Source organism: Polychytrium aggregatum (assembly GCF_025602895.1).
Source record: "Polychytrium aggregatum strain JEL109 chromosome Unknown BJ171scaffold_6, whole genome shotgun sequence".
Taxonomy (NCBI): Eukaryota; Fungi; Chytridiomycota; class Chytridiomycetes; order Polychytriales; genus Polychytrium; species Polychytrium aggregatum.
In genome coordinates, this window is record NW_026516208.1 from 798,565 (window position 1) to 819,428 (window position 20,864).

Consider the following 20,864-nt stretch of genomic DNA (forward strand, 5'->3'; position numbering starts at 1 on the left):
GATGCTGATGCCGGCAGAGGATGCAGATGCAGATGCAGAGGAAGATCTCGCCGGCGTCGCCCCAGCAACCCGTCGGGCGACCAGCCCGGTCGCTGCCCAGTGCGATTCGCTGCGGATCGATCTCGTCTGCATGATCGCCAGCAAGCGAGCGAGCGAGCAAGCCAGACGCCCGACACAGCAACGAGGAAAAAAAAAACCGCTATCGCCAGCACCTTCCTTTTCGGGCACCAGCCCCAATAAAAACGCATGTCTCCTTTTCGAGCAGCGCCGTCCCATTTCGGGCCCGGCTCTGGTGCACTTGCTCCACAGAACTCACAAGGCCCGCCAGCCCGTCGCGCAGCAGCGCCTGCTTGGTCGCAGAAAACAGCAAACCCGTCCTCCCTCACTCCCCCCCTAAACGCCCGGCATATAAATACTTGCCGCCCGCCTCGGCCGTCTTCTCGCCCACATCGATCCCGATCTTCTTGACGTCGATTCACCCCTTCCATCATGAGCAACGAGACCTTCCTCTTCACCTCCGAGTCCGTCGGCGAGGGCCACCCCGGTATGTGTCTGCTGCCGATTGCTTCTGCTCGTCGCGCTGTCTGTTTCCATCATCGCCCAGATGGTGTTGCGCGATCCGCCCCCCAGATCTGCATCGCCAGTCGCCCCGAGGCAGAGGAGGCCTCTGCCGGCTGCGATCTGGGCTGCATTCGTCGAGCCTGTGCGATCCGTGCGGCTTTCCCACGGCACCCCTCGATGCGCTTCTTGCCCGGATCGCTGACGCTTCCGTTTCCATTCCGCCTCTGGCCGCTCGCCGCTCACAGACAAGATCTGTGACCAGGTCTCCGACGCCATCGTCGATGCCTGCCTTGCCCAGGACAAGTTCTCGCGTGTCGCCGTCGAGACTGCCGCCAAGACCGGTATGATCATGGTCCTCGGTGAGATCTCCACCAAGGCCACTCTGGACTACCAGAAGATCATCCGTGACACCATCAAGAAGATCGGCTACGACGACTCGGCCAAGGGTAAGCGCTTTTCTCCACGCCTTCTCGTTCGTCTGCCCTCCCACTCCCAACACGCGCCGGATCGCGATCTTGGCTGGTCCTGTGGCGACTCGTCCTGTACCGCGCAGATCTCTCCATCTCGATCGCGATTTCGATCGCGATCTCCCTCCCCACCTCGAATGCAACACGCCTTATGGGCTCGCTGCGATCTCTAGCCCTCGTCCCCGTATCCGCTTGCCGCTTGCCTCAAACGCCCCCAGCGCGCCATTCCGTGCTCCGCGCCCGCCTCTCCCTCTCCCTCCTCCATCCAACTGTTGCCATTCATCCCACATGGGATACATCCCCTCATTCCCAGTGCCCTCCCGCCCCCGCTCCCTGCCTTGATCGCTGTGCTCATCAATCCGTGTCGTCTGTCCTCAGGCTTCGATTACAAGACCTGCAACGTCCTCGTCGCCATCGAGCAGCAGTCCCCCGATATTGCTGGCGGTCTCGTCCAGCAGGGTGACAACCTCGAGAACGATGAGCAGCACCTTGCCAACATTGGCGCTGGTGACCAGGGTATCATGTTCGGCTACGCCTCCGATGAGACCCCTGAGCTCATGCCCCTGACCATCACCCTGGCCCACAAGCTCAACCAGAAGCTCTCTGAGCTCCGCAACGACGGCACCCTCCCCTGGCTCCGCCCCGATACCAAGACCCAGGTTACCGTCGAGTACAAGAACATCGATGGCGTCCCCGTCCCCCAGCGCGTCCACACCATCGTCATCTCGACCCAGCACGCCGAGGACATCACCGTCGAGGAGCTGCGCGCCCAGCTCCAGGAGAAGGTCATCAAGCCCGTCATCCCCGCCCAGTACCTCGATGACCAGACCATCTACCATCTCCAGCCCTCTGGCCGCTTCGTCATTGGTGGCCCCCAGGGTGATGCCGGTGTCACTGGTCGCAAGATCATTGTCGATACCTACGGCGGCTGGGGTGCCCACGGTGGTGGTGCTTTCTCTGGCAAGGACTGGTCCAAGGTCGATCGCTCGGCTGCCTACACCGCCCGCTGGGTTGCCAAGTCCATCGTCGCTGCCGGCCTCGCCCGCCGTGCCCTCGTCCAGCTCTCGTACGCCATCGGTGTCGCCGAGCCCACCTCCATCTACATTGACACCTACGGCACCGGCAAGAAGAGCAACGCCGAGCTCCTCCAGATCGTCAAGAACAACTTTGACCTCCGCCCCGGTGTCATTGTCCGTGACCTCGACCTCTGGAAGCCCATCTACAGCGCCACCGCTGCCTACTGGCCACTTTGGTCGTGAGGGCTTCAGCTGGGAAGTTCCCCGCCCCCTCAAGTTCTAAGCGGCCTCTCTCTCGAGCCTCGTTTTGCCCACGGACGTGCGGCCGCCCCTGGCGCCCCGTTCTCTGCTTGTACCCTAATTCCCCCTCCATCTCCAATCTTTGTTCGCCGTCGCCTGTAAATTTTGCGTCCAGAGTTGACTGAAGCCGGCGCCCTCACAATTGTTGCAGTCTTGTCCACAACCGAAACGGGACGCCGTTTTCGTTCTGGCACCTCAATACATACACAATGAATTATTTTCCAGTCCCTGAGGCTGCTCATCTTGAGTATGAATACACGCTGTAGACCCAAAGGTGCAGCAAAAGTTGGAATGAATCCGCGGTCGGTTGACGGACGGTGTCAACAACCAGGATCGTCTCTGGCGCAGTTGCTTCAAGCTGCGTAGTTCCCTCTTCCAAGAGCGGGACGTGAACAAGAAGCTGTTCAACTACGAGATCAGCACCGATGGCATTGGATGCACCATCGGCCTCGTCAAGTTTGTGCCCCGAACCAGGCGGACCAAGCCCACCACATCCGTCAAGACTGCCGAGCAGCGTATCCAGGCCCACATCGGCGACCCAGACCCCGATCGCACCACTTGGATTGGCATCGATCCTGGAGTCGGCTCAATCTTCACGGCGGTCATCCAAGCACCGGGCCACCAAGACGAGGTGGTCTCATTCTCGAATGGTCACTACCAGCACATGTGTGGCCAACGTCCGATACTGAGTGGCACAATGCCAAGATGAAGCAACTCGACATCGAGACCTGGATGTCGACCACCCCCTCGCCCAAGGTGTCGTCCTCGGAGGCCTTCAAGGTCCATCTCACCCATGTCCTGCGACCGGAGCTGCGAGTGCAGCTCGACTTCCACCTTGGCAAGAAGGCCCGTCACCATCGCTTCACGGGCCACAAGAGGCGCCAAGTGGCCGTTGACAGGATGTGCAAGGCCGTCCTGAAGCACGCCCCGATACGGACCGATGTGGTGATCGCCTTTGGCAATGCGTCATGGCGTCAAGGCAAGGGCTATGCATCCAGCCCTCGGAGGCAGCGGTTTGCTCGGTACTTTGAGCAGCGCAGGTCGATTGTGGAGACCGGAGAGCGACCGGTGGTGTTCACTCGGAGGCGGCCAAAGTGATCTGTTCTATTTCTTATGGCACAGCTAGACGCATGCCATCACATACAACGCTATCAATTTCGGGTTTCCCGTTGTCAGGGGCCGATATCAAAATTGATAGTTATGCCCATCACAGCAAACACCGTCGTCGTCGTTCGCCTGCGTGCTGGGTGGGAATGCGGAAAGCCGTGGTTTGCGAGATCCTCTGCTCTTCGCTGTCGCCCCAGATCACAACCGCAGAGCTTGACTGGATCGCCTCCCCTCCTGCCAACACGTCGCCCACGCGCCCGTGCGACGTTTGCGCGGGCGGTCACGGGGGCAAGCATGTCCATCCAATGCACTGCTTTTTCTCTGGCCCGATCTCGGCTCCTGAACGCTCCCCAACGCCTCTCCTCGACTCGTTTGTCGATCCCTGACGATCGCACAGCCCCTGCCCTCTGCCCAACCCCTGCTCGCCGACCCCAGCACCATGAGCTCCGACGACGAATCCGGAGGCCCCATGAGGCGGTGTCCTCACATCAAGGCCTCCGTCAAGGTCAAGAACCTGAAGCAGCAGCTCCCCCACACCCTCGCCAAGAACAAGCAGTGTCTGGTCAGTTGCTGCCCAAGGAACTGTGGGGAGGTGAATGACCGGCCGACTGGCCAACCGGCCGGCCTCGGTGTTTCGGTATCGCCGCTGATCCATCCATTCTCCCTCCGATCGCGCATGATAGAGCTGTAAGAAGGACGGAAACAGCGACCCGACCGCCAAGCCGGTGCTGTGGGTGTGTCTGAGTTGTGCGGAAGTCTCCTGCGGCCGCAACGATGCAGGTCATGCTCTTAAGCACAACGACTCCTCCAAGCACAACATTGTCATCAACATCGAGACAAGCGAGATCTGGTACGCATGCGAATGCTCGTCCGCAACAGGCGTCTCGGCAAGCAGGGGATGGACGAGGGTCGCCTTTCCTCCCTCTTGCGGTCCTGCGCCACGGAGATACCATGGTCTCTCGCTGTTGCCGCAACAGATCGGCAGCTGAGCTCTCCTCCCTGGTTGATACCGCTCTGTAGGTGCTATGGCTGCGATGACGAGCTGAATCCGCCGCCGCAACAAGCTCAGCTGCTGACCGAGTGCAAGACAGTCATTGCCAAGAACCTCCAGTCCTCTAGGTCCATCAAAGGTGAGCAGCTCTCCGGCCCCATTACCGAATCCGACCATCGAGTCGGCGCCATATAAGGCAGGGGAGTGAAGGGGCGAGAGAAACAGCAGCGGCATTATCGTCGACCCAGACGATTGCGACATATCGCCCAAACTCAAGCCCAAGCCCAAGCCCAACCTCATCCAGAGGAGGCCAGCTGCCAAATAATGCCGCCTCGACAAATAAGACTGATGCGTCCTGCGTGCGAATTGCGCCGCGAATCGCTACGGCAGAGTCGATCCAGGCCGTAACCAAGGAGCCCCGAGTCACCAAGCTGACCAAGGGCCGCAAGGGTGGAGCAAATGTTCCTGGTCTCGTCAACTTGGGAAACACATGCTTCTTCAACTCGGCGATGCAGGTAGGCCCAAGCTCTGGAGCATGTCATAAGAGTGCGGTGGAGGATGGAGAGCAGCTGCCCTGACTCTTTGGATTTCGTGTGTCCCATGCCGTCGTGCACCCTCTTGCACCGTCTCGCACCCTCTTGCACCTACAGTGCATCACGTACACACGAGCGCTGTACAAATTCGTTCCTCCTTCCGCCGAAGACACCGAGCGAACGGTGGACGGTGTCCAAGTCGTGCGCGGAAACCTCTCGCTGGGGCTCCTGTCGTTCCTTCGGGTCATGGGCACGCAGATCCAGAAGCAGGCCGGCGGGTCCGTGCGTCCGTCCGAGTTCTTTGGAAAGATTTCCGGCAAGTGGAAGTTTTACAAGTCGATGGGCCAACAGGATAGCCATGAGCTGATTCGCCGAATCCTCGATGCCATCCGAGACGAGCAGCTTCAGGTACCGACCCGAAGCAAGGAGGGCAGATGGGACAGATCGGCCTATTCGTCGGCAGAACCGCAGAACTGATGAGCCTCTGGCCCTTGTTTGATCAACAGAAAGGCGACGACGGAAAGGCCGTTCCGTTTCATGAAACCTTCGTTGACGAGGTCTTTGGCGGCAAACTCGTCAGCATCATCGTCTGTGACGTCTGCAAGGATGTAAGCAGTCGTCCAATCCTGCCCCAGATGCCTCCCGCTTCCGATATATTGTGGAACAGCCTCGCTCGAGTCTTGGGAGAGGTAGCCCTCACTGAGCGTGATTCCACCGCTGTTGTTCGCCCATCCCCCGGTGCCCATCCCCTGGTGCCGTTGCTCCCGATCAATCGGTGGTCTTGTGTTGTGATCTATTTTGGACGAGAGAATCTCATCCTACCTTCATCACGCTCATACTGCGACTGATACCGCACAACGTCCCCGATGTCGCTGCCACGTTTACTCAACCCGAAATGATCGCTGAATCCCCAGATCGTATACAACTTTGAAGATAGCTTTGACATCAGTGTTCCCATTCCGCAGGCAAGTGTCTGATATCGGATCGATCTTGCTTGATGCATTGCCTCGATCCAAGGGACTAATGACTGAGCCTTGTTCTCCCCTTCCTGGATACTTGCAGGCCTCGGCGCATGCGGATAAGGCGCTCAGTAGCTTCAAGAGCTCGGTCCGCAAAGTGGTGAGTTTCGGCCTATTTGCATAGGACAAGCGGTCACATGCCGACACAACAGTGTGTCGCATCGCGGCTGATCGAAGGGGCCTGTCCTGACTGTCTATGCTCTGCGTCTGCCACTTGATTTGGTCGGCAGAAGGGACAGTTTATGCATATGACCCACAAGGATCGCAAATCGGCCACACCTTCCAGCTCGTCGTCGTCATCGCTGGCCACTCCTAGCGAGCACACGCCCCCGTCTGAACCGTCCGAAGTGCCTGGATCGTCCTCAACGAGCACAAAGTCGGCTCGCCAGAGCGTCGAGAACCTCGTCTCTGGCGTCGCCTCCACTTTGAAGAACTTGGTGCTTGGTCAGCAAGCCCCGAGCGAAACCCGATCGAGCGAAGCAGAGCGAGCAAGACTGATCAACACCCTCCTCCAGCCGATCGGCGACAGCGGAAGCACCATGAGCGTGTCGACTTGCATCAGTCGGTTCATGTCCGTTGAGGTCTTGGACGGCGAAAACAAATATGCATGCGAGGCCTGCTACAAGCGAGCGTACGGCACGTCGCCTGATGCCTCCCGGTCCGACAAGAGCGGCTCCAGCATGCTCGACTCGGACTCTCGCTCAAGCGAACTCGAATCGGAGGCGGCTCATCCCAAGCACGAGTCCGAGCAAGAGCAGGAGCAGGAGCAGGAGCAGGAGCAGGAGCAGGAGCAGGAGCAGGAAGCAGACGGCCAAGAAAATGAGCCAGAGGAAGTAGGGTCTGAGGTGCCCGCTGACGACGACAGCAAAGCCGAGCGTGTACCTGAATCGGGTCAAGTCCAGGCCGTCGAGGCAGATCCTAAGCCGGAAACAAGCGATGACAGCCAGGATGCTGTTGCTGCTGGTGGCGACACCAACCCGCCAGTCCCCGAGAAGGACGCTCCGCGAAACCCCCCGGTGCTGACTCGAGCCTACAAGCGCTACTTGATCCACCGAGCGCCCAAGGTGCTGGTGGTTCATCTGAAGCGCTTTGTGCAGCTGGGCAGCGGCCGCACCAAGAAGGTCGAGGACGGGGTGGCCTTTGACGAGTATCTCAGCCTGCAAGAGCTCATGTCGCCCTCGGAGGTCCAAGAGAAGGTCACCGTGAAGAGCAAGCGTCAGCGGCCAGCGGGCTCTGCCAATTCCAGCGCCTTACCATCCACCGAAAACCTGGCGTCGGCATCAGCGTCAGGGTCGACGACAGATATCTCAACCGACACGTTGGCCAATGCCGTGCCCGAACCGGCCTCTGAACCTGCATCCGAGTCTGCATCCGAGCCCGCTTCCCGAGTCCCAGAGCTGCCAGCGGCCGAGGATCGCTCCGGGTCGGATCCGTCCCGCAGTCTCGAATCCACGGAGGGCAGCGAAGAAGGAGACGACGAAATCGACTCCAAGGAGTACGTCGAGCCTTACCTCCACGGATACCGCGATGGCGGCCGATACCGACTCTATGGCATCGTCGTGCATGCCGGAGGGCTCTTTGGCGGACACTATGTCGCTTATGTGCGCATGCGCCGGCCCACCAAGCCGGGCAGCGATGGCAATGTCGCCGACGCCAGTGAGAGCGAGCCTCCGAAGGAGACTCTGGAGAGCCTGTTCGACTCGGGCGACGAAGCCAACCCGGCCGAGGAGCAGTGGGTGTACTTTAGCGACACGACTGTGCGCCTCTCGTCGTGGGAGGAAGTGAGCGGCTGTCAAGCATACATCTTGTTCTACGAGCGCGCCTAGAATCATGTCGAAAGTCGAGTCTAGAATCATACTGCATCCACCTCGCATGGTTTTCATGATGCCGTTACGACCAAATGGCCGTCCACGAACCCAGCACCATCCCACTCGCTCCCATACCCTCGAGCTGATCCATCCGTGACTGCACGCTCCTTTTGTGTTCGTATGAGCAACATCTGATCTGGGAACTTGGGATATGTATTCCAAGCGCCACTTTCCCATCTGACCGCACCCAGCTGGGGGGGGGGAGCAAAGACTGCAGACTGTCCACATCGTCGTTGCTGCGGGCAATTTCCTGGTTCTCGTTGACTCTTGGTAGCTTCACGGGCCAAGTCACTTGTGCTTTCGGTTGGCAACCCGAAAGAGACAACGACAGGCCGGGAGGTTTGTTTGGGGGAGATGTCGATCGCCTGGGGTCGCTATTTTGAATGAAGCCAAAGAGTGCATCCCTCCCCCCTCCTTCTCTTGAACCAGAGAGTCTTCACCCTACTTCAATCCAATCGGCGATCGACAATCAGTATCCGGTCCAAGTCTGACCGCCACCATATTGACCACTTGGATACTGGCCACCGTACATCTGATATTGCTGTTGCTGCTGCTGCTGTTGCTGTTGTTGTTGCTGTTGTTGCTGCTGTTGCTGTTGCAGGGCTTGAAGTTGTTGAAGTTGCTGCAGCTGTGCCATCTGTTGTGGGTAGCCCTGATTCAGGGACTGGGCAGCAAGCTGCTGCTGGAGCAATTGTTGCTGCTGTTGCTGCTGTTGCTGTGCGGCCTGCAGCTGCTGTTGTTGGGCAACCTGCTGAGCAGCTTGGAGCTGCTGTTGCTGCTGGGCTTGAATCTGCTGCAAGGCTGCCTGCTGCTGGATCGACGAGTTACCGCCGACGTTCATGGCAAAGAGTTGAGCGGCTGAGTATCCCTGGGTCGGCTGCTGCGCTTGCGTCTGTTGGTATCCCATCAGACTTGCCGGGGTGTTGTAAACCGAGCCCGCATAGTTGGATCCATAGTTGAGTTGTTGTTGTTGCTGTTGCTGTTGCTGTTGCTGCTGAAGCGCTTGAAGCTGCTGGAGTTGCTGGAGCTGCTGCATCTCCTGGAGCGAGAGTTGCTGCTGCTGCTGCTGTTGTTGTTGCTGTTGCTGCTGGGCAAGCTGCTGCTGCTGCGCCAGGAGCTGCTGCTGATCTTGCAGCGACTGCTGTGTCGGCTGCTGCTGCTGCTGAGCCAATCCAATAGCAGTAGACCCGGAGCTGGAGCCGTCAAGGACGGCATTGGTGATGCGGACGGGTCCGTTTGGGAGTTTGTCGAGATCGGCATAGTTCTTGCGACCCTGGTTGCTGTTCATCGAAGCCTTTCCGGCCGCCAGGTTGAGGATGACGTACAGGGCGTTGCCGACACTACTCCGGTCGACGGTGATCTTGTTGGTGAGGACGTCGTGCCAGGAGACGTCCTTGCCATGCCAACGGCCGTGGCGGTCCATGTCCTCACGCACGCCCCAGCCGGTCATGTAGCTCTGGACCAGGTCACTTGGCGTGAAGATGCCGCTGAAGCGCACATAGACGTAGACGTCGATGGTGGGATCCAGGAACTGATTTGTGAACGGGCCCGGCAGGAACCGGTGTGTGTGGTTGAGAACCAGGCGGGTGCGGGCCACCAGCGACAGGATGGCAGATTCGCTTGTGAACAGCAGAATGGTCTCTTGGCCGGGCTGGATCTGTCCATTGGCGTTCTCGAGCAGGATGCCGCAGGGAGCAGACCACTCTGGACACAGGTTCGAATCCGTTGCCGTTGAGTGCAGGAGGGGAGAAGGCAGAATGATGGTTGGCGATGCAAACGAAAGCGTGATGAGTCTGAGGCTCCAAGAGATCGAACAGGGGGCCATGTCAGCGACTTGACAGTGCTTGCCCTCATCGCCGGCGCAGGCGACATACAGACAAGCCCCGATCGGACATTATTCAGAAGGCCAACGAGCAGACGGGCGACAAAAGCCCCAGGCAGACGAGAGTCGCCCGGCGCTATTTCGGCCCCTGGGCGTTTCCAAGCACACCCGGGCGGTCGGCAATCGGCAAGGCACAATGGGCTAGAAGTGGTGGCAGCAGCTCGACAGTAGCGATCCAGACACTTCCTCTCGCTTTCCATCCGGGCCATTACCTCCAGACTTGAGCCGCACGACAGCGACGCCGGTTTCGCCGCGGATGACGGCGATGCCCATCGCACCGGCGATAAAGTTGGCCGGGATGGCGCCGCCCTGGGTGGACTCGGCAAAGGCGCTGAAGGTCTTTGCGGCGAGCTGGCACTCCTCGCCGGCCGTGAGGATTCTGGACATGGTCTGGGGTTGCGGGTGGGAGGATGGGGGGGGGTGAGCAGGGCCTCGTTCTGGGTGGGAAGAAAGTCGGTGTGGATGTCGGTGCAGCGGGGGGGGGCCTGTTTTGTCTCGTCAGGGGAGCCACCGAAGCGAGAGGACGCCGAGGGCCGAGAGCGCGTCTCGCTCGGCCCAACATGACGCGGGGAGGTCAGGGCCGCTCTCGCTCTGCTCTCGCTCTTGGCTTGCTGGGGTTGGCTGTTGTTCCGCCAAGGCGACGAGGCGACGGAGATGGTGGGAAGGAGAGGCTCGGGCCAAGGCGGCAGAGCGATCAGGATGGGTTGCACTGGTGATCAGGGGAAGCGGAAACCCCTGGAGAGCAAGCTGCCCAGGCTTCAACGGCCCAACCACAGACGCAAATGGCCAAAGCTACTTGAGAGCCCATCGGCGACCGGATCTGCCTGCATAAAGCCCAAGCACCAATGCACGAACCAATGCATTCACACGGAGATGGGTCCGAGCAGGTCGGCTTTCGAAACACGTTGTACTTTATATACATATGACCCTGAGTAGTCAGATTAAAGCTGAGAATACCCGGGAAAAATGCGCTGCTCTGAAAACAGCACTCCAGTTCAAATGGAGCGCAGAAACAAGTCGAGCGAACGGAGGGCATAAAAGGCAAAGACGGATGAGAGTAAATGGCTGTTTGGAGATCGGCCGGGCACGGCGATGAGGCTCGGGCCACAGCAGGAACAGGGATGGCAGGGAATCGAGGCAGAGTTCAGCACCGTCGATGAATCGCACTGTCCGGCTGCTGGTAGTCAGGTAGTCAATCCAGAGGCAGAGGTAGAAGAGCTGTCGGCCCTGGAAAGCAGACGCTGAACGTGTGGCGGGCAAAGGACACTTGGGGCGTGCTTGTCACAGTTAATAGACCAGGAAAGCAGTGGCGATTCCGCCGGCGAACATGGAAGCGATGGTAGCAAACGATGGGACACTGAACTGAGCCATGCCGCTGATGCCGTGGCCCGAGGTACATCCGTTGGCGAGGCGAGCACCGGTAACCAAGAGGAAGCCGCCCACGATGGCCTGAATGGGGCTCACGGCCGCGGGAAGGAGGGGAGGCAGCTCCGAGGCTCCGGCGAGCCAGAGCGACAGGGCCGAGCCGGTCAAGACACCGACAGCAAGGTAGGTCGAGTCCAATTCGATGTGGGACTGGTACAGCGGGGCGTTCTTCTTCCAGTTGGCATCGACTCGCGATACAATCTGCGCGCCGATCTCGGCATAGGCCGTGGAGGCACCCAGCGGAGCATCTCGGAGGAGGATGGAGCCGGCCTGGACAGCGGTCAGGGCGAGACCGCCGACGACAGGGGTCCAGGCAAAGGACTGCAGCGTGGGGTGGTCGAATCCTCGGAGGGTGAGCAGGCTGGAGAAGCGTGCGGGAGCGTCCTTGAAGATAGCCAGGACGGCGCTGCGGGAGTCGGTGACCTGGCCGAGGACATAGACGGCAGCGAGCAGGGCCGAGGCCGCTCCAATGCCGAACAGGCCGTAGGGCACCTTAAGGCGCTGATCGACAGTGGCCACCTGGGTCTTGGAGCCAAACTTGGGCAGGAAATTCTGGATGAACCTGCGCCGAGGGACAAATGTCAGCGATGGCGATGGCGAATCTGCTCGACCGGATGTGGGAACTGCGAGCTTCCGGGGTGCTTACCGGTGGGTATATCCAAAGAGTACCGCCGCGACGAGGCCGCCCGCCGCGACATACCGGGCGGACTGCAGACCGGCGCCGAGCTGCACGATGACGGTACCAGGACAGGCACCGCTCAGAGCCATGCCGGTGCCCATGATCGCTCCGCCGAGGACGTTGCCTCCGAACCCGTTCAGGGTGCCGAGGCCGACCGTCAGGGAAGTTTTGGGGGGTCTCTTGAAGAGACCGGCGTGCTCGAGGGCACTCATAACGATGCTGATGGGAGTTCAAGAGGACAGTGTTAGTGCACAGCAGCAGCACACGGGACAGCGTGGTGCGTGCTTCTGCAGGGTATGGCGACAGAGCCCACGGCTATTGCGTTTCTCGCGAGATCATGGGGTGGGCCATGAGGCAGGGGTGTCGACAGGCTCTCCAACAGCAGCAGCAACGTACATTCCACCGGCAGTCGCAGTCAGGAACATCTGCATCATCGTGAAGTCGCTCATGAGCAGCTGGTTGGTGATGACGGTGGGCAGGTAGACCTTGCATTTCTCCAGGACGAACCCGAAGCCGACGCCGACGGCGAGTGTCTTGGCTGCATCGATAAGGGTCATGATGGGCTGGATGGGGGGCTGGAAGAAGGGGTGTGGGAACGGTGGGCTCCAAGCACGATCAGAGGGCTGAAACAAAAAGAGGCCTGCGTGGGCGGGAGTGATGGCGATTCAACGCAAACGCAGGCGGATCCGCGCCTTTTATAGCTCGGCGGCCGTCGCAGTTCGCTGCAGTTCGTTGCAGTTCGCTGCAGTTCGTTGCGGATGGGCAATGCAGTCCGGGCGATGGCGAGATCAAAGCACACCCCCCAGCCGCGTGTCCGCACGGACCTTGTCGGCCGGCCTGCGATCATAGCTGTCGACTATCTCAATCGAAGTGATCCAGCGCATTCGACGACGACGGCTTTCAGCCTCAATCGCTGCTCTGCCCTCGAACAAAGGCACCTCGCTCGGCCACGGGGATCAACTGCCGAGCGCGGTGCAGGCAGCAAGGGGGGCGGCTACCCCACAACCCCGCCGCCAATCAGACGCAGCGCTGTCAGTGCCCTGGCCCCACACTCCGCAAGGCTCTGACAAATATGGCGTTGGCGGCATCCGGCGCGGTGTTGCCGTCGACCCGGCCCGGCAGGGTTCTCGCTGCCGCTATCGTTGCACGGCGGGGCCGGGGCAGGGGGTGGCCGGCTGGCTGATCCGTGCTCTGACCCGCACCTCAGAAAGCAGGGAGCGGGGTCGAGGTCGGATCGAGGGGAGTGCTGGCTGGCAGCCATGCGTCGATTGACCGTGTGTCGATTGACCATGCATCGATTGACTATCCGTCGATTGGCCATGCATCGGTTGATCGCGCATGCCGAACGGCTCGACCGTCCACCCACATTGCGTTGGAAACGTCTCGGTCACGACGCATCTGTATTCAGCACGCTCCCACTATATACAATTGTCGAGTGCCGAGCCGCCGAGACTTGTTTGCATCTCGATTCCGAGCCATCCTCGATCCGCCTTCGGGCCAACGCACTGCCTGTCGACTGACAGCGCATCGCTCGCTACTCTTCGACGTTTTCCTGCTTGTCGTCCGCATTCTCGGTCGCAGGGGCTCCCTGGGTCTCCTCCAGCTTTCCGGCACCGGTCTCGGTCGCAGCTGCGCTCTGAAGCTGCCACGACGGAATGCTGGGCTTGGATATCGACATAAACGCCGGGCTGGGCAGGCCCGCCTTGATTCCGTTGAGCACGCCGGTGCCAGCGACGATCTTGGGCTCGCTCTTGCCGTTCGCTGCGGGCTCGTCTGCAGCCGCCAAAGACGGCGTGGGGTGGCTGCTGTGGCTGGTGGTGGTTGTGGAGACCACTCGGCGAGTCACCAACAAACTCTTCAGCGATTTGACCTCACTCTGCAAGTCCTCAAGGATGCCGGCCTGGTTCTGTTGGTTCTTTTCAATCATCTGTAACGGCCGACGGTAGCTGTGTTAGCTCTCAAGCCATCAAAGGCCGTCAGTCCGAGGGAGCGACGCCTTGATCATTTCATCTCGCAGCACGACGGTCATGCGATGCCCCTCGCCAGTACGATCGACAAAAAAGTCTTGCAGGATGCGTGCGCCCAACACAGCCCATTGCGACCGATAGCCCCTCAGGAAAATAGGAGTTTTCGAACCATCGGAATCATGTTCTTGAGACCGTCCAGATCCTCGCGGATCGTCTTGATTTCTTCGTCGCGCTTCTCCTCCTGCAGCTTGAGAGCCTCCAGATAGACGTTCAGATCGCCCATGCTCTGGGTGATCTCCTTGGCGTGGGTCTCGAGCGTCTGCAGCAGATCAGCCGAGGTGGATTCGATGGCCTGGAGCGTGGTATTGGAGGCCTTGACGAGCTTCTGTGTTTCTTCCGAGTCTTTGAAGACCGGGTGGTCGGGTGTCGGCAGGAACGGCAAGATGTATCTCTGCAGATCCCACAAAAAGCGGAAAATGAGGGAAAGACCGGAAACGGATGAGTGTCAGGATTTGCATGACGGGGAGGAGGAGTGAGATATTGGGCGTCCGAGCAACCTCGAAACCATGGCACGATCGAGTATGGGTGATATTGGGTGGTGGTGGTGTGATGCAGTGAGGCCGCCAGAGCCAAATCAAGCGCTTGCGACGGTGCAGATGGCATGCGTACCGATGCCAGCAGCGACAGCCCGTATCCGACGCCGACAATAGCACAGGTGGCCAGGGCATAGTCCTTCCAGGTTGTCACGGGCGCAGGCGGCGCCATCATTTGGACATATCCGGGATGAGGTGTGAATCCAGGCACTGCACCGGGAGCAGCCGGGACAAGCGAGGTAGCCGAGGCGGTGGTGCTGGGGGCGCTCGTGCCTTGGGACGAGAGCCGGACGGCCTCCTGGACCTCATCGGAAGTCAAGCCCTTGCTTTCGAGAAACGCAATCTTCTTGTCGAGGGGGCTCGACTGGACCTTGGGATCGCTCAGGAAGCGGACGGCACTCTGAATCAACTCGGAGCGGTTTGACGACATGGACGGCGAGTTCTGCTAGGCGGGATAGGAGAAGCTGCAGGCAAGCCTCGGGTGCAGAGCGATGAGGGCCAAGGATAGGCGCCGAAAGGACGAGCGACGGGGCGGAAGGACGAGCGGGCGAGGCAGAGCGAGGGCTCATGATTGACGCTCGCGGCACGTGAAATCGCGCTGGCGAACGGGGCAGCCTCGGAATTGCCGGCCATCCATCCGCACACAAGAGCCTCGCACACAAGCAACACCGAGTCTGATTTCATCTGCGGACGCTGTATTCATGGCCTGGAGACGCAGGACTACGCAAGGCAGGACCACGCAAGGCAGGACCACGCAAGGCAGGAACAAACAAAACCAAGCCTGGGCAGGCGCCAACCGGGCACGGCAGTGGATCTGTCCGTCTTTGGCTCCGGATCAAACCGCGCCAATCCTTCAGCGCCGGCCGCTCAAAGCTGCACCTTGGCCAGACCCGAGGCCAGGATATCCCAAATGATGAGCTTGCCGTCCAGGCTGGTGGTGCTGAACTTGGTGACGGCGTTGCCCGTAGCCTCGTAGACACGGGTGGTCCTGGTTGGATTGGGAGTCGGCCAAGCGAGAATGTCAGGACGGTCCAGCTCATGCGATCGATCAGATGGTGGCACACTGGCGACTGCCGAATGAGCAGGCCGCAGGATCGTGCTGCACATAGCCGCGCAACCAAAGCGCAAACAGCCTTACTTGATCGTGTTCTGGTGGTTGCTGTTGAGCTCGACCTCAGTCGAGGCCTGGCCGCGAGTGTCCATCGCCAGGAAACGGCTGCTCAAGATACCGCTGGAGGTGGCCGAGGGGCGCTTCTTGCCCTGGTCGAGCTTGTCCACAAGCTCCCTGTGCAGAGACAGCAGCCATTCAGAATGCTGCGGATGCGAGTCCATCGTCGCCAAAGCTGCCTCGCGGGTGCCCGCCCCGTCGTCTGCTTTCCTGGATCACCCACCAGTTGCCTCCGCGGTTGCTGTAGAGGTAAGGGACACAGTCGTGTCCGCAGCCAACGATGTAGTTCTCCGAGATGAACAGGATCGAGACCAGGGGCAGATGGTTGGTGTTGATGCTGACGATGCCTTCCTGGGGGCCGTACGAGATGTTGAGGGACGAGTCGTGTCCGGCAAAAGCCAGGACGTTGCCGCTGGGCGAGAAGGCGACGCTGTGAACCCATCCGCTCGCAGGGCTCTTGTACTCGCTGACGAGGGTGCCGAACTTGGACTTGCCGCCCCAGACGGAGGGAGCCGAGCTGCCCATCATGCAGAACAACATCGGTGAGTCATTCAGGCGCTACGGCACAGCTGTAGCCGGCGTCGCATAACAGCACCCGCTGCTTGTGGCTCCGAGACCAAGATCATCCGCCCCCAAGACACTTACACCGAGTCGATGCCCTTGACGATGGTCGAAAAGACGCGAGCGGTCATGTCGGCGCATCCGACGGCGAGATGGATGTTGTCGGGATGCCACTGGAGACTCAAGACGGTACTGCGGATGGGCGACTTGATGTGCTTGGCGACCCACCAGTCGTTCTCCTCCTCAAAGTAGCAAACGCAGATCATGCGCGCACCGGAGCCGACAGCAAACTTGTTCTCGGCCGGCGACCACTGGACAAAGGTGGCGGCTCGGTTGATACGCAGGAGCACGAGCGTGGGCTTCCAGCTGGAGGTGGCCGTGTCCCAGCTCCAGACATAGGCATTGCGGTCCTGGGAGCAGGTCACGATGCGGTTCGAGTTGGGAGCCCAGTCGACCGAGGTAATGAGCTTGTCGTGCTGCTCCAATCAACAGCGAATCAAGGCGTTTTCGAGGAGATGGAGAGCGTCAGCAAAGCTCATCAAACCCATCCTGGGGGGGGGGTCAATGTGCGGCAGCCGAATGGACCAAACGCAGCCGACGGATTCTGCAACCCATCGAGTTCAGGCTTGAGCATATCGACTCCAACACCAACTCGGCGACACCACGTCCACAGCATCAATATCCAAGAGACGCAAACGATGAGGAAGCTGCAGCGAGACCAAGCTGATGGCGATCCCGACATGGGCGTGCCATAGCAGCAAGCAGGGCGGCGACGTACCTCCTTCAGCACATGAAGAACCACCCACTCGGAGCCGCGTTGGCCGTAGATGTGGACCTCGTTGTTGTTGGGAACGACGGCAACCTCTGCGATGACGCAAACAGATGATCAGCATCGGCCGCCGGGAGTAGCACCAATCTGGGGGAGGTGTGTGGCCCCCTTGAGGCTTGCAGCGCCTGGAGAGAGGCTCATCTTTGGAGCGTCCACCGATTGCTCTATTTCTCTGGATCACAGAGTGCTTTTGCGCAGGACACAGCGACATTGTAGCTGAAACAGGGAGACAGGGCCAGCACGTCTTACGGCTGCGGTCACGGTTCCAGGCGTGGCTGGTGATGGGAGTTCCCCAGAGAATATCAAAGACCTCGGGCATTTTGCGGCGCGATGAGCAGGGCGAGCTGGACGGGCTTTGGTGCGGTTGAGCGGTGGTCGTGGAGCAGCAAGAGGAGGAGGAGGAGGACTCTGGACAGTCGACAACCTCGGCGTTTGGCGATGGTGATGGCGATGGCGATGAGGCGAGAGCGGGAACAGCCCCTCGTTTCCTCAAATACGGCCAGGAGGGTCAGCACGTGACGCCAAGAGTCAAGGGTCGGCTGGGCTCTTGGCCGATGCTCTGATGCACGGACGAGGCTGCATGCGGCGACAGCAGCGGGGGGGGGAGAGCTGTGATGGCCGTGGTGGTAGTGGTGGTAGTGGTGTGGTGGTGGTAGGCAGGCGTCGGCCGAGACGGCTGGAGATTCTTACCGCCGTTTTGGCGAAGGCTCAGACGATGGCGAGCCCGGACGAGCGCTCTTGGCTGCGACGGGGAAAGCGCTCTGCGGATCAGCCTTGACGAAGGGGGAGACGACCAGATTGAAGAAGCTGATCCAGAACATGCGGGTGCGAGCAAAGCTCAGACCTCCCTGTCGGTGGCGGCGCCTGTAGGTTGATGGGCCACCAGCAGCGGAGCCTGGCCGGCGACGGAGATGGAAGGGCTGATGACTCGGCGACCCAATCATCCATAGCGCGAGCACCACCGGCAACAACACCGACAAACAACACTGCAGCGACGATTGCAAGCGAAAGGATAGGCAGTTCGACGACTCAGCGACGATGGTTAGGGCCAAGACAAAGGCACGGGCAAGCAGAACGGGGGCGTTTATTGGACCAGGCCGAGTTACGACTGACTGCCGAACTGGTCCTGTTGGGCCAGATAGTGGAAGATGGCTTCCTGGGTCCAGCCGTCCTTGTAGAATGCCGATCGTCTCATTTCCTCCTGGCTGACGCGGTTGTCTCCGAGGATGGTCTGCAAAATAAGGACAGCAAAGCCCGTTAGGGGCGGCGGGCCATGCTAATGAAGCCGATGGGGAGCCGCCATGGCGGGGTATGCAGTGTACCTCGAGATCGCGGCTCTGGCTCGCCATCCAGTGGTTGATAAACGTGCACGGATCCTTGGCGAATGCGGCCATAAAGTCCCGCTTCATTTTCGCTTGGTTGATATGCTGGACCAGGTTGATGATCTGGGAATGCATCGTGATCCAGCGTGAGCAGCGTCAACAGACTCGGCACACCAGCAGATCCGACACATCGGCACACCAGCAGTGGCCAGACATCGGGGGCTCACCTGGTCATCGTACTGCTCGAGCTCTTTCTGCAGAGCAGCATTGGCACTGGCAAAGTCCTTGGCCTTCTTCTGAGTCATGTCCTCGAGCTCGATCTCGACGTCGTAGACGTAGCGAGACGCATGGTAGCCTTCGTCCACTCTGGAGAACATCAACTTGGTTGTCAGGCTTCTCAAAGACATTGCCAGCCGCCTGACGGAAAGGAAAGAAAGCCTACCGGATTGTGTACTCGAGGGTAATGGGATCAGCCGGCAGTAGATGCGGCTCGATCATCTCAATAAGCTGCGAGAACAGGACGTGGGCGGTATTCGGGAGCAGCTGGTGGACGCGTGGATGGACGGCGTTGGATTGCCAATCGATGAGAATGGTGATGCGACGGAAGAGTCGTTTCAGATCCCTGCAAGTTGGCTCGCCGCATCGACTCAAATATGCCGCTCATCGACTTCCACACGCAAGCAGCTCGGCGAGCCCAGACGTCGCTGACTCACCCGCTTCAGTCCATCGTCGCAGTTGATCACTCGCTTGTCCTCCGAGTCTTGGAGCTTGTTGAGCTTCCGCAGGTCAAAGATTATGCGTTAGTTCGTGATTGCTACGGCCTCGAGACTGAGGCCAGCGATCTATGCCGCGAGCTACAGTCGCAGCCAACACTGGCTGCTGGCGACTCGACTCACTTTGATGTACTTCCAGAGAGCCGAGATAATATTGGTCCGCGTGTCGGTATGAAGGCACAGCAGGGCCGACAATGGCGCAGAGAGCTTGAACTTTGGGATCGGCGGGTCCAGATGGATCGCAATCTTTGCCTTGACATCGGTATCGCCGCGCCGCTTGATTTCAAAGCCATCGCACTCGGCGCCGCCGTGCGGCTTTCTCCACTGTGGCGTGCAGCATGGGGGCGCATAGACAGTTGCGACACGAAGTCAATTTGCGATAAGCGAGTCGGTTGATGATGCAGGCATATCGAGCCGGGCTTGGATATCCAGCATCTCGATGTTGTCGCGCCCCTCCTGCATGGCTCTCTGAGCTGTTAGATCATGAGGGCACTTGCCTCGATGATGTTGCCCTCGGGATAGAGTGCTGGGTCGCGGTCGATGGTCACAATGACGCTCTTGATGAGCTGACTGAACTTTGTCTGGATCGCCATGCCCTTGCGCAGATGAGGAGCCTGAGTAGCGACAGAGACGGCCGATCAGACGACAGGCCACAGTTGAAGCGCTGCTTCAAGTGCAGCTGTATCGATTTGGCCGATCAGTTAAACCATGGCGGCGATACTTGCATCAAGAAGCCGCCCCTCGATCCGCAGAGTCCACGACGGAATGTTGGCATTGGTGATGTCCATGAAATCCTCGCTGGACGGGTTGATCTGATCGCTGGCTGTGTTGGAGATGAAGATACGCAGGTATCGCTTTGCCATCTGCGGCAAACAGGCAGAAGGATACCGTCAGGGTGGGGTTTGATTTGCGAGCACGATGCGCGAATGCGGCCAGATCGATTGGACAGTACTTTGGGCGATTTGGCCAGGGACTCCTGCAGCTCCATCTTCTTCCGAACAATCAGGGCATCGACTCGCTTCTCAAGATCCTGCAGTTCGCCGTAGAGCTTGGACTCTGGAACAAAAACCTCGATCTGGCGACGCAGGTACGAGCATGAAGCACGAAAACAGTCAGAAGGAGGGGCTGGGTCTTTGGATCGGACTGTCCGCAGTCCGTTTGCCCGGTGCATTCGGCGGGTGCTGGAGATGCTGATTGATGCCGCAGCATCGATGGCTTCTCGGGATCAACCGCAGAGACAGATTGCGTGCCGACCAAGACCAACCTTGCGAGGCAGGTTCTTATCGATGGCCTTTTTGCTCTTTCTGTGAGTTCATCGCGCGGTGTGTTGCGGTAGTTTGATCGCAGCACCATATTCACCGACAAAAGGAAGTGATCGGATCAGCAGAACAATCTGAGACTCGATCGGCACGCTGGCGGTGAACATGCCCATTATGGGATCCATCATGAGTAGCTTTGGGCGCTCCGAGGGCAGGCACACTTGGGAGGCTGGCCATTCCATACTTTGCTGGTGCCCGATGGGGTTCTGTCGACGGACGCTTGTGGGGCGGGATCTGCTGGACCGGTGCCCCGACGATCCTCTGGATCTTGCCGGTCGATGATGGGGTGGACATGATGGTGTTCATGCCGGGCGCTGGTGTACGTGGGTCCGGGATGCAGATGGGCAGGATGGCGGACCTGGACGAGTCTGTGATGGGTGAGTTGAGGTTGGGCCTGATCAACGATTGGAGAGAGAGAGAGAGAGAGAGAGAGAGAGAGAGAGAGAGAGAGAGAGATGCAGGCACGTGACGATGGCGGCCATTG

General features: G+C 59.7%; 8 protein-coding genes across 8 annotated transcripts; 3 read left to right on the plus strand and 5 right to left on the minus strand.

Moving 5' to 3' along the window:
- The first annotated feature begins 365 nt into the window (after positions 1–365).
- On the plus strand, positions 366–2,606 carry BJ171DRAFT_561360 (S-adenosylmethionine synthetase). Its single transcript, XM_053113232.1, has 3 exons — positions 366–544; positions 807–1,007; positions 1,407–2,606. The coding sequence occupies exons 1-3, from the start codon at positions 490–492 to the stop codon at positions 2,285–2,287; spliced, it is 1,137 nt and encodes a 378-aa protein (XP_052970035.1). The 5' UTR covers positions 366–489; the 3' UTR covers positions 2,288–2,606.
- Positions 2,607–2,611: 5 nt separating this feature from the next.
- Positions 2,612–3,646, plus strand: BJ171DRAFT_258619 (uncharacterized protein). The gene has a single exon (XM_053106759.1). It carries the CDS (start codon positions 2,780–2,782, stop codon positions 3,440–3,442), a length of 663 nt encoding a protein of 220 aa, XP_052970036.1. The 5' UTR covers positions 2,612–2,779; the 3' UTR covers positions 3,443–3,646.
- An 898-nt stretch (positions 3,647–4,544) lies between these two features.
- On the plus strand, positions 4,545–7,949 carry BJ171DRAFT_258637 (uncharacterized protein). The gene is made up of 7 exons (XM_053106760.1): positions 4,545–4,581; positions 4,833–4,957; positions 5,145–5,383; positions 5,482–5,583; positions 5,890–5,940; positions 6,038–6,094; positions 6,225–7,949. The coding sequence occupies exons 2-7, from the start codon at positions 4,933–4,935 to the stop codon at positions 7,818–7,820; spliced, it is 2,070 nt and encodes a 689-aa protein (XP_052970037.1). The 5' UTR covers positions 4,545–4,581; positions 4,833–4,932; the 3' UTR covers positions 7,821–7,949.
- Positions 7,950–8,331: 382 nt separating this feature from the next.
- BJ171DRAFT_472247 (uncharacterized protein) lies at positions 8,332–10,131 on the minus strand (the record flags this gene model as incomplete). The annotated part of the gene is made up of 4 exons (XM_053108646.1): positions 8,332–8,349; positions 8,611–8,773; positions 9,002–9,566; positions 9,957–10,131. 4 exons carry the CDS (start codon positions 10,129–10,131, stop codon positions 8,332–8,334), a joined length of 921 nt encoding a protein of 306 aa, XP_052970038.1.
- Positions 10,132–10,648: 517 nt separating this feature from the next.
- BJ171DRAFT_455932 (uncharacterized protein) lies at positions 10,649–12,495 on the minus strand. The gene is made up of 3 exons (XM_053108297.1): positions 12,245–12,495; positions 11,816–12,067; positions 10,649–11,731 (listed from the first exon to the last, which is right to left on the minus strand). The coding sequence occupies exons 1-3, from the start codon at positions 12,403–12,405 to the stop codon at positions 11,032–11,034; spliced, it is 1,113 nt and encodes a 370-aa protein (XP_052970039.1). The 5' UTR covers positions 12,406–12,495; the 3' UTR covers positions 10,649–11,031.
- A 723-nt stretch (positions 12,496–13,218) lies between these two features.
- Positions 13,219–14,934, minus strand: BJ171DRAFT_492246 (peroxisomal membrane anchor protein conserved region-domain-containing protein). Its single transcript, XM_053109793.1, has 3 exons — positions 14,485–14,934; positions 13,985–14,266; positions 13,219–13,775 (listed from the first exon to the last, which is right to left on the minus strand). Exons 1-3 carry the CDS (start codon positions 14,836–14,838, stop codon positions 13,383–13,385), a joined length of 1,029 nt encoding a protein of 342 aa, XP_052970040.1. The 5' UTR covers positions 14,839–14,934; the 3' UTR covers positions 13,219–13,382.
- A 147-nt stretch (positions 14,935–15,081) lies between these two features.
- On the minus strand, positions 15,082–17,285 carry BJ171DRAFT_636406 (WD40-repeat-containing domain protein; the record flags this gene model as incomplete). The annotated part of the gene is made up of 6 exons (XM_053115713.1): positions 15,082–15,396; positions 15,547–15,693; positions 15,800–16,093; positions 16,222–16,613; positions 16,916–17,001; positions 17,216–17,285. 6 exons carry the CDS (start codon positions 17,283–17,285, stop codon positions 15,276–15,278), a joined length of 1,110 nt encoding a protein of 369 aa, XP_052970041.1. The 3' UTR covers positions 15,082–15,275.
- Positions 17,286–18,026: 741 nt separating this feature from the next.
- Positions 18,027–20,770, minus strand: BJ171DRAFT_492249 (SWI/SNF and RSC complex subunit Ssr3). The gene is made up of 11 exons (XM_053109794.1): positions 20,565–20,770; positions 20,326–20,365; positions 20,014–20,136; positions 19,787–19,924; positions 19,559–19,675; positions 19,185–19,385; positions 19,002–19,064; positions 18,731–18,831; positions 18,516–18,654; positions 18,289–18,411; positions 18,027–18,197 (listed from the first exon to the last, which is right to left on the minus strand). Exons 1-11 carry the CDS (start codon positions 20,684–20,686, stop codon positions 18,069–18,071), a joined length of 1,296 nt encoding a protein of 431 aa, XP_052970042.1. The 5' UTR covers positions 20,687–20,770; the 3' UTR covers positions 18,027–18,068.
- Positions 20,771–20,864: the final 94 nt, after the last annotated feature.

What these genes read in the sequence shown, in the direction of transcription:
- BJ171DRAFT_492249 (XM_053109794.1), bottom strand. Translation starts at nt 20,686, where the DNA reads ATGAACACCATCATGTCCACCCCATCATCGACCGGCAAGATCCAGAGG. An exon ending in CCCCATCGGGCACCAGCAAA is followed by an intron (nt 20,366 to 20,564) that starts GTATGGAATGGC and finishes ATGAACTCACAG; the next exon opens with AAAGAGCAAAAAGGCCATCG. An exon ending in ACCCTCGAGTACACAATCCG is followed by an intron (nt 18,655 to 18,730) that starts GTAGGCTTTCTT and finishes GATGTTCTCCAG; the next exon opens with AGTGGACGAAGGCTACCATG.
- BJ171DRAFT_455932 (XM_053108297.1), bottom strand. Translation starts at nt 12,405, where the DNA reads ATGACCCTTATCGATGCAGCCAAGACACTCGCCGTCGGCGTCGGCTTC. An exon ending in ACTGCGACTGCCGGTGGAAT is followed by an intron (nt 12,068 to 12,244) that starts GTACGTTGCTGC and finishes AACTCCCATCAG; the next exon opens with CATCGTTATGAGTGCCCTCG. An exon ending in CTCTTTGGATATACCCACCG is followed by an intron (nt 11,732 to 11,815) that starts GTAAGCACCCCG and finishes CCCTCGGCGCAG; the next exon opens with GTTCATCCAGAATTTCCTGC.
- BJ171DRAFT_561360 (XM_053113232.1), top strand. Translation starts at nt 490, where the DNA reads ATGAGCAACGAGACCTTCCTCTTCACCTCCGAGTCCGTCGGCGAGGGC. An exon ending in CGTCGGCGAGGGCCACCCCG is followed by an intron (nt 545 to 806) that starts GTATGTGTCTGC and finishes CGCCGCTCACAG; the next exon opens with ACAAGATCTGTGACCAGGTC. An exon ending in CTACGACGACTCGGCCAAGG is followed by an intron (nt 1,008 to 1,406) that starts GTAAGCGCTTTT and finishes GTCTGTCCTCAG; the next exon opens with GCTTCGATTACAAGACCTGC.
- BJ171DRAFT_492246 (XM_053109793.1), bottom strand. Translation starts at nt 14,838, where the DNA reads ATGTCGTCAAACCGCTCCGAGTTGATTCAGAGTGCCGTCCGCTTCCTG. An exon ending in GGCTGTCGCTGCTGGCATCG is followed by an intron (nt 14,267 to 14,484) that starts GTACGCATGCCA and finishes TGGGATCTGCAG; the next exon opens with AGATACATCTTGCCGTTCCT. An exon ending in TCAAGAACATGATTCCGATG is followed by an intron (nt 13,776 to 13,984) that starts GTTCGAAAACTC and finishes CGGCCGTTACAG; the next exon opens with ATGATTGAAAAGAACCAACA.
- BJ171DRAFT_258637 (XM_053106760.1), top strand. Translation starts at nt 4,933, where the DNA reads ATGCTTCTTCAACTCGGCGATGCAG. An exon ending in TCTGTGACGTCTGCAAGGAT is followed by an intron (nt 5,584 to 5,889) that starts GTAAGCAGTCGT and finishes CTGAATCCCCAG; the next exon opens with ATCGTATACAACTTTGAAGA. An exon ending in TCAGTGTTCCCATTCCGCAG is followed by an intron (nt 5,941 to 6,037) that starts GCAAGTGTCTGA and finishes GGATACTTGCAG; the next exon opens with GCCTCGGCGCATGCGGATAA.
- BJ171DRAFT_258619 (XM_053106759.1), top strand. Translation starts at nt 2,780, where the DNA reads ATGCACCATCGGCCTCGTCAAGTTTGTGCCCCGAACCAGGCGGACCAA.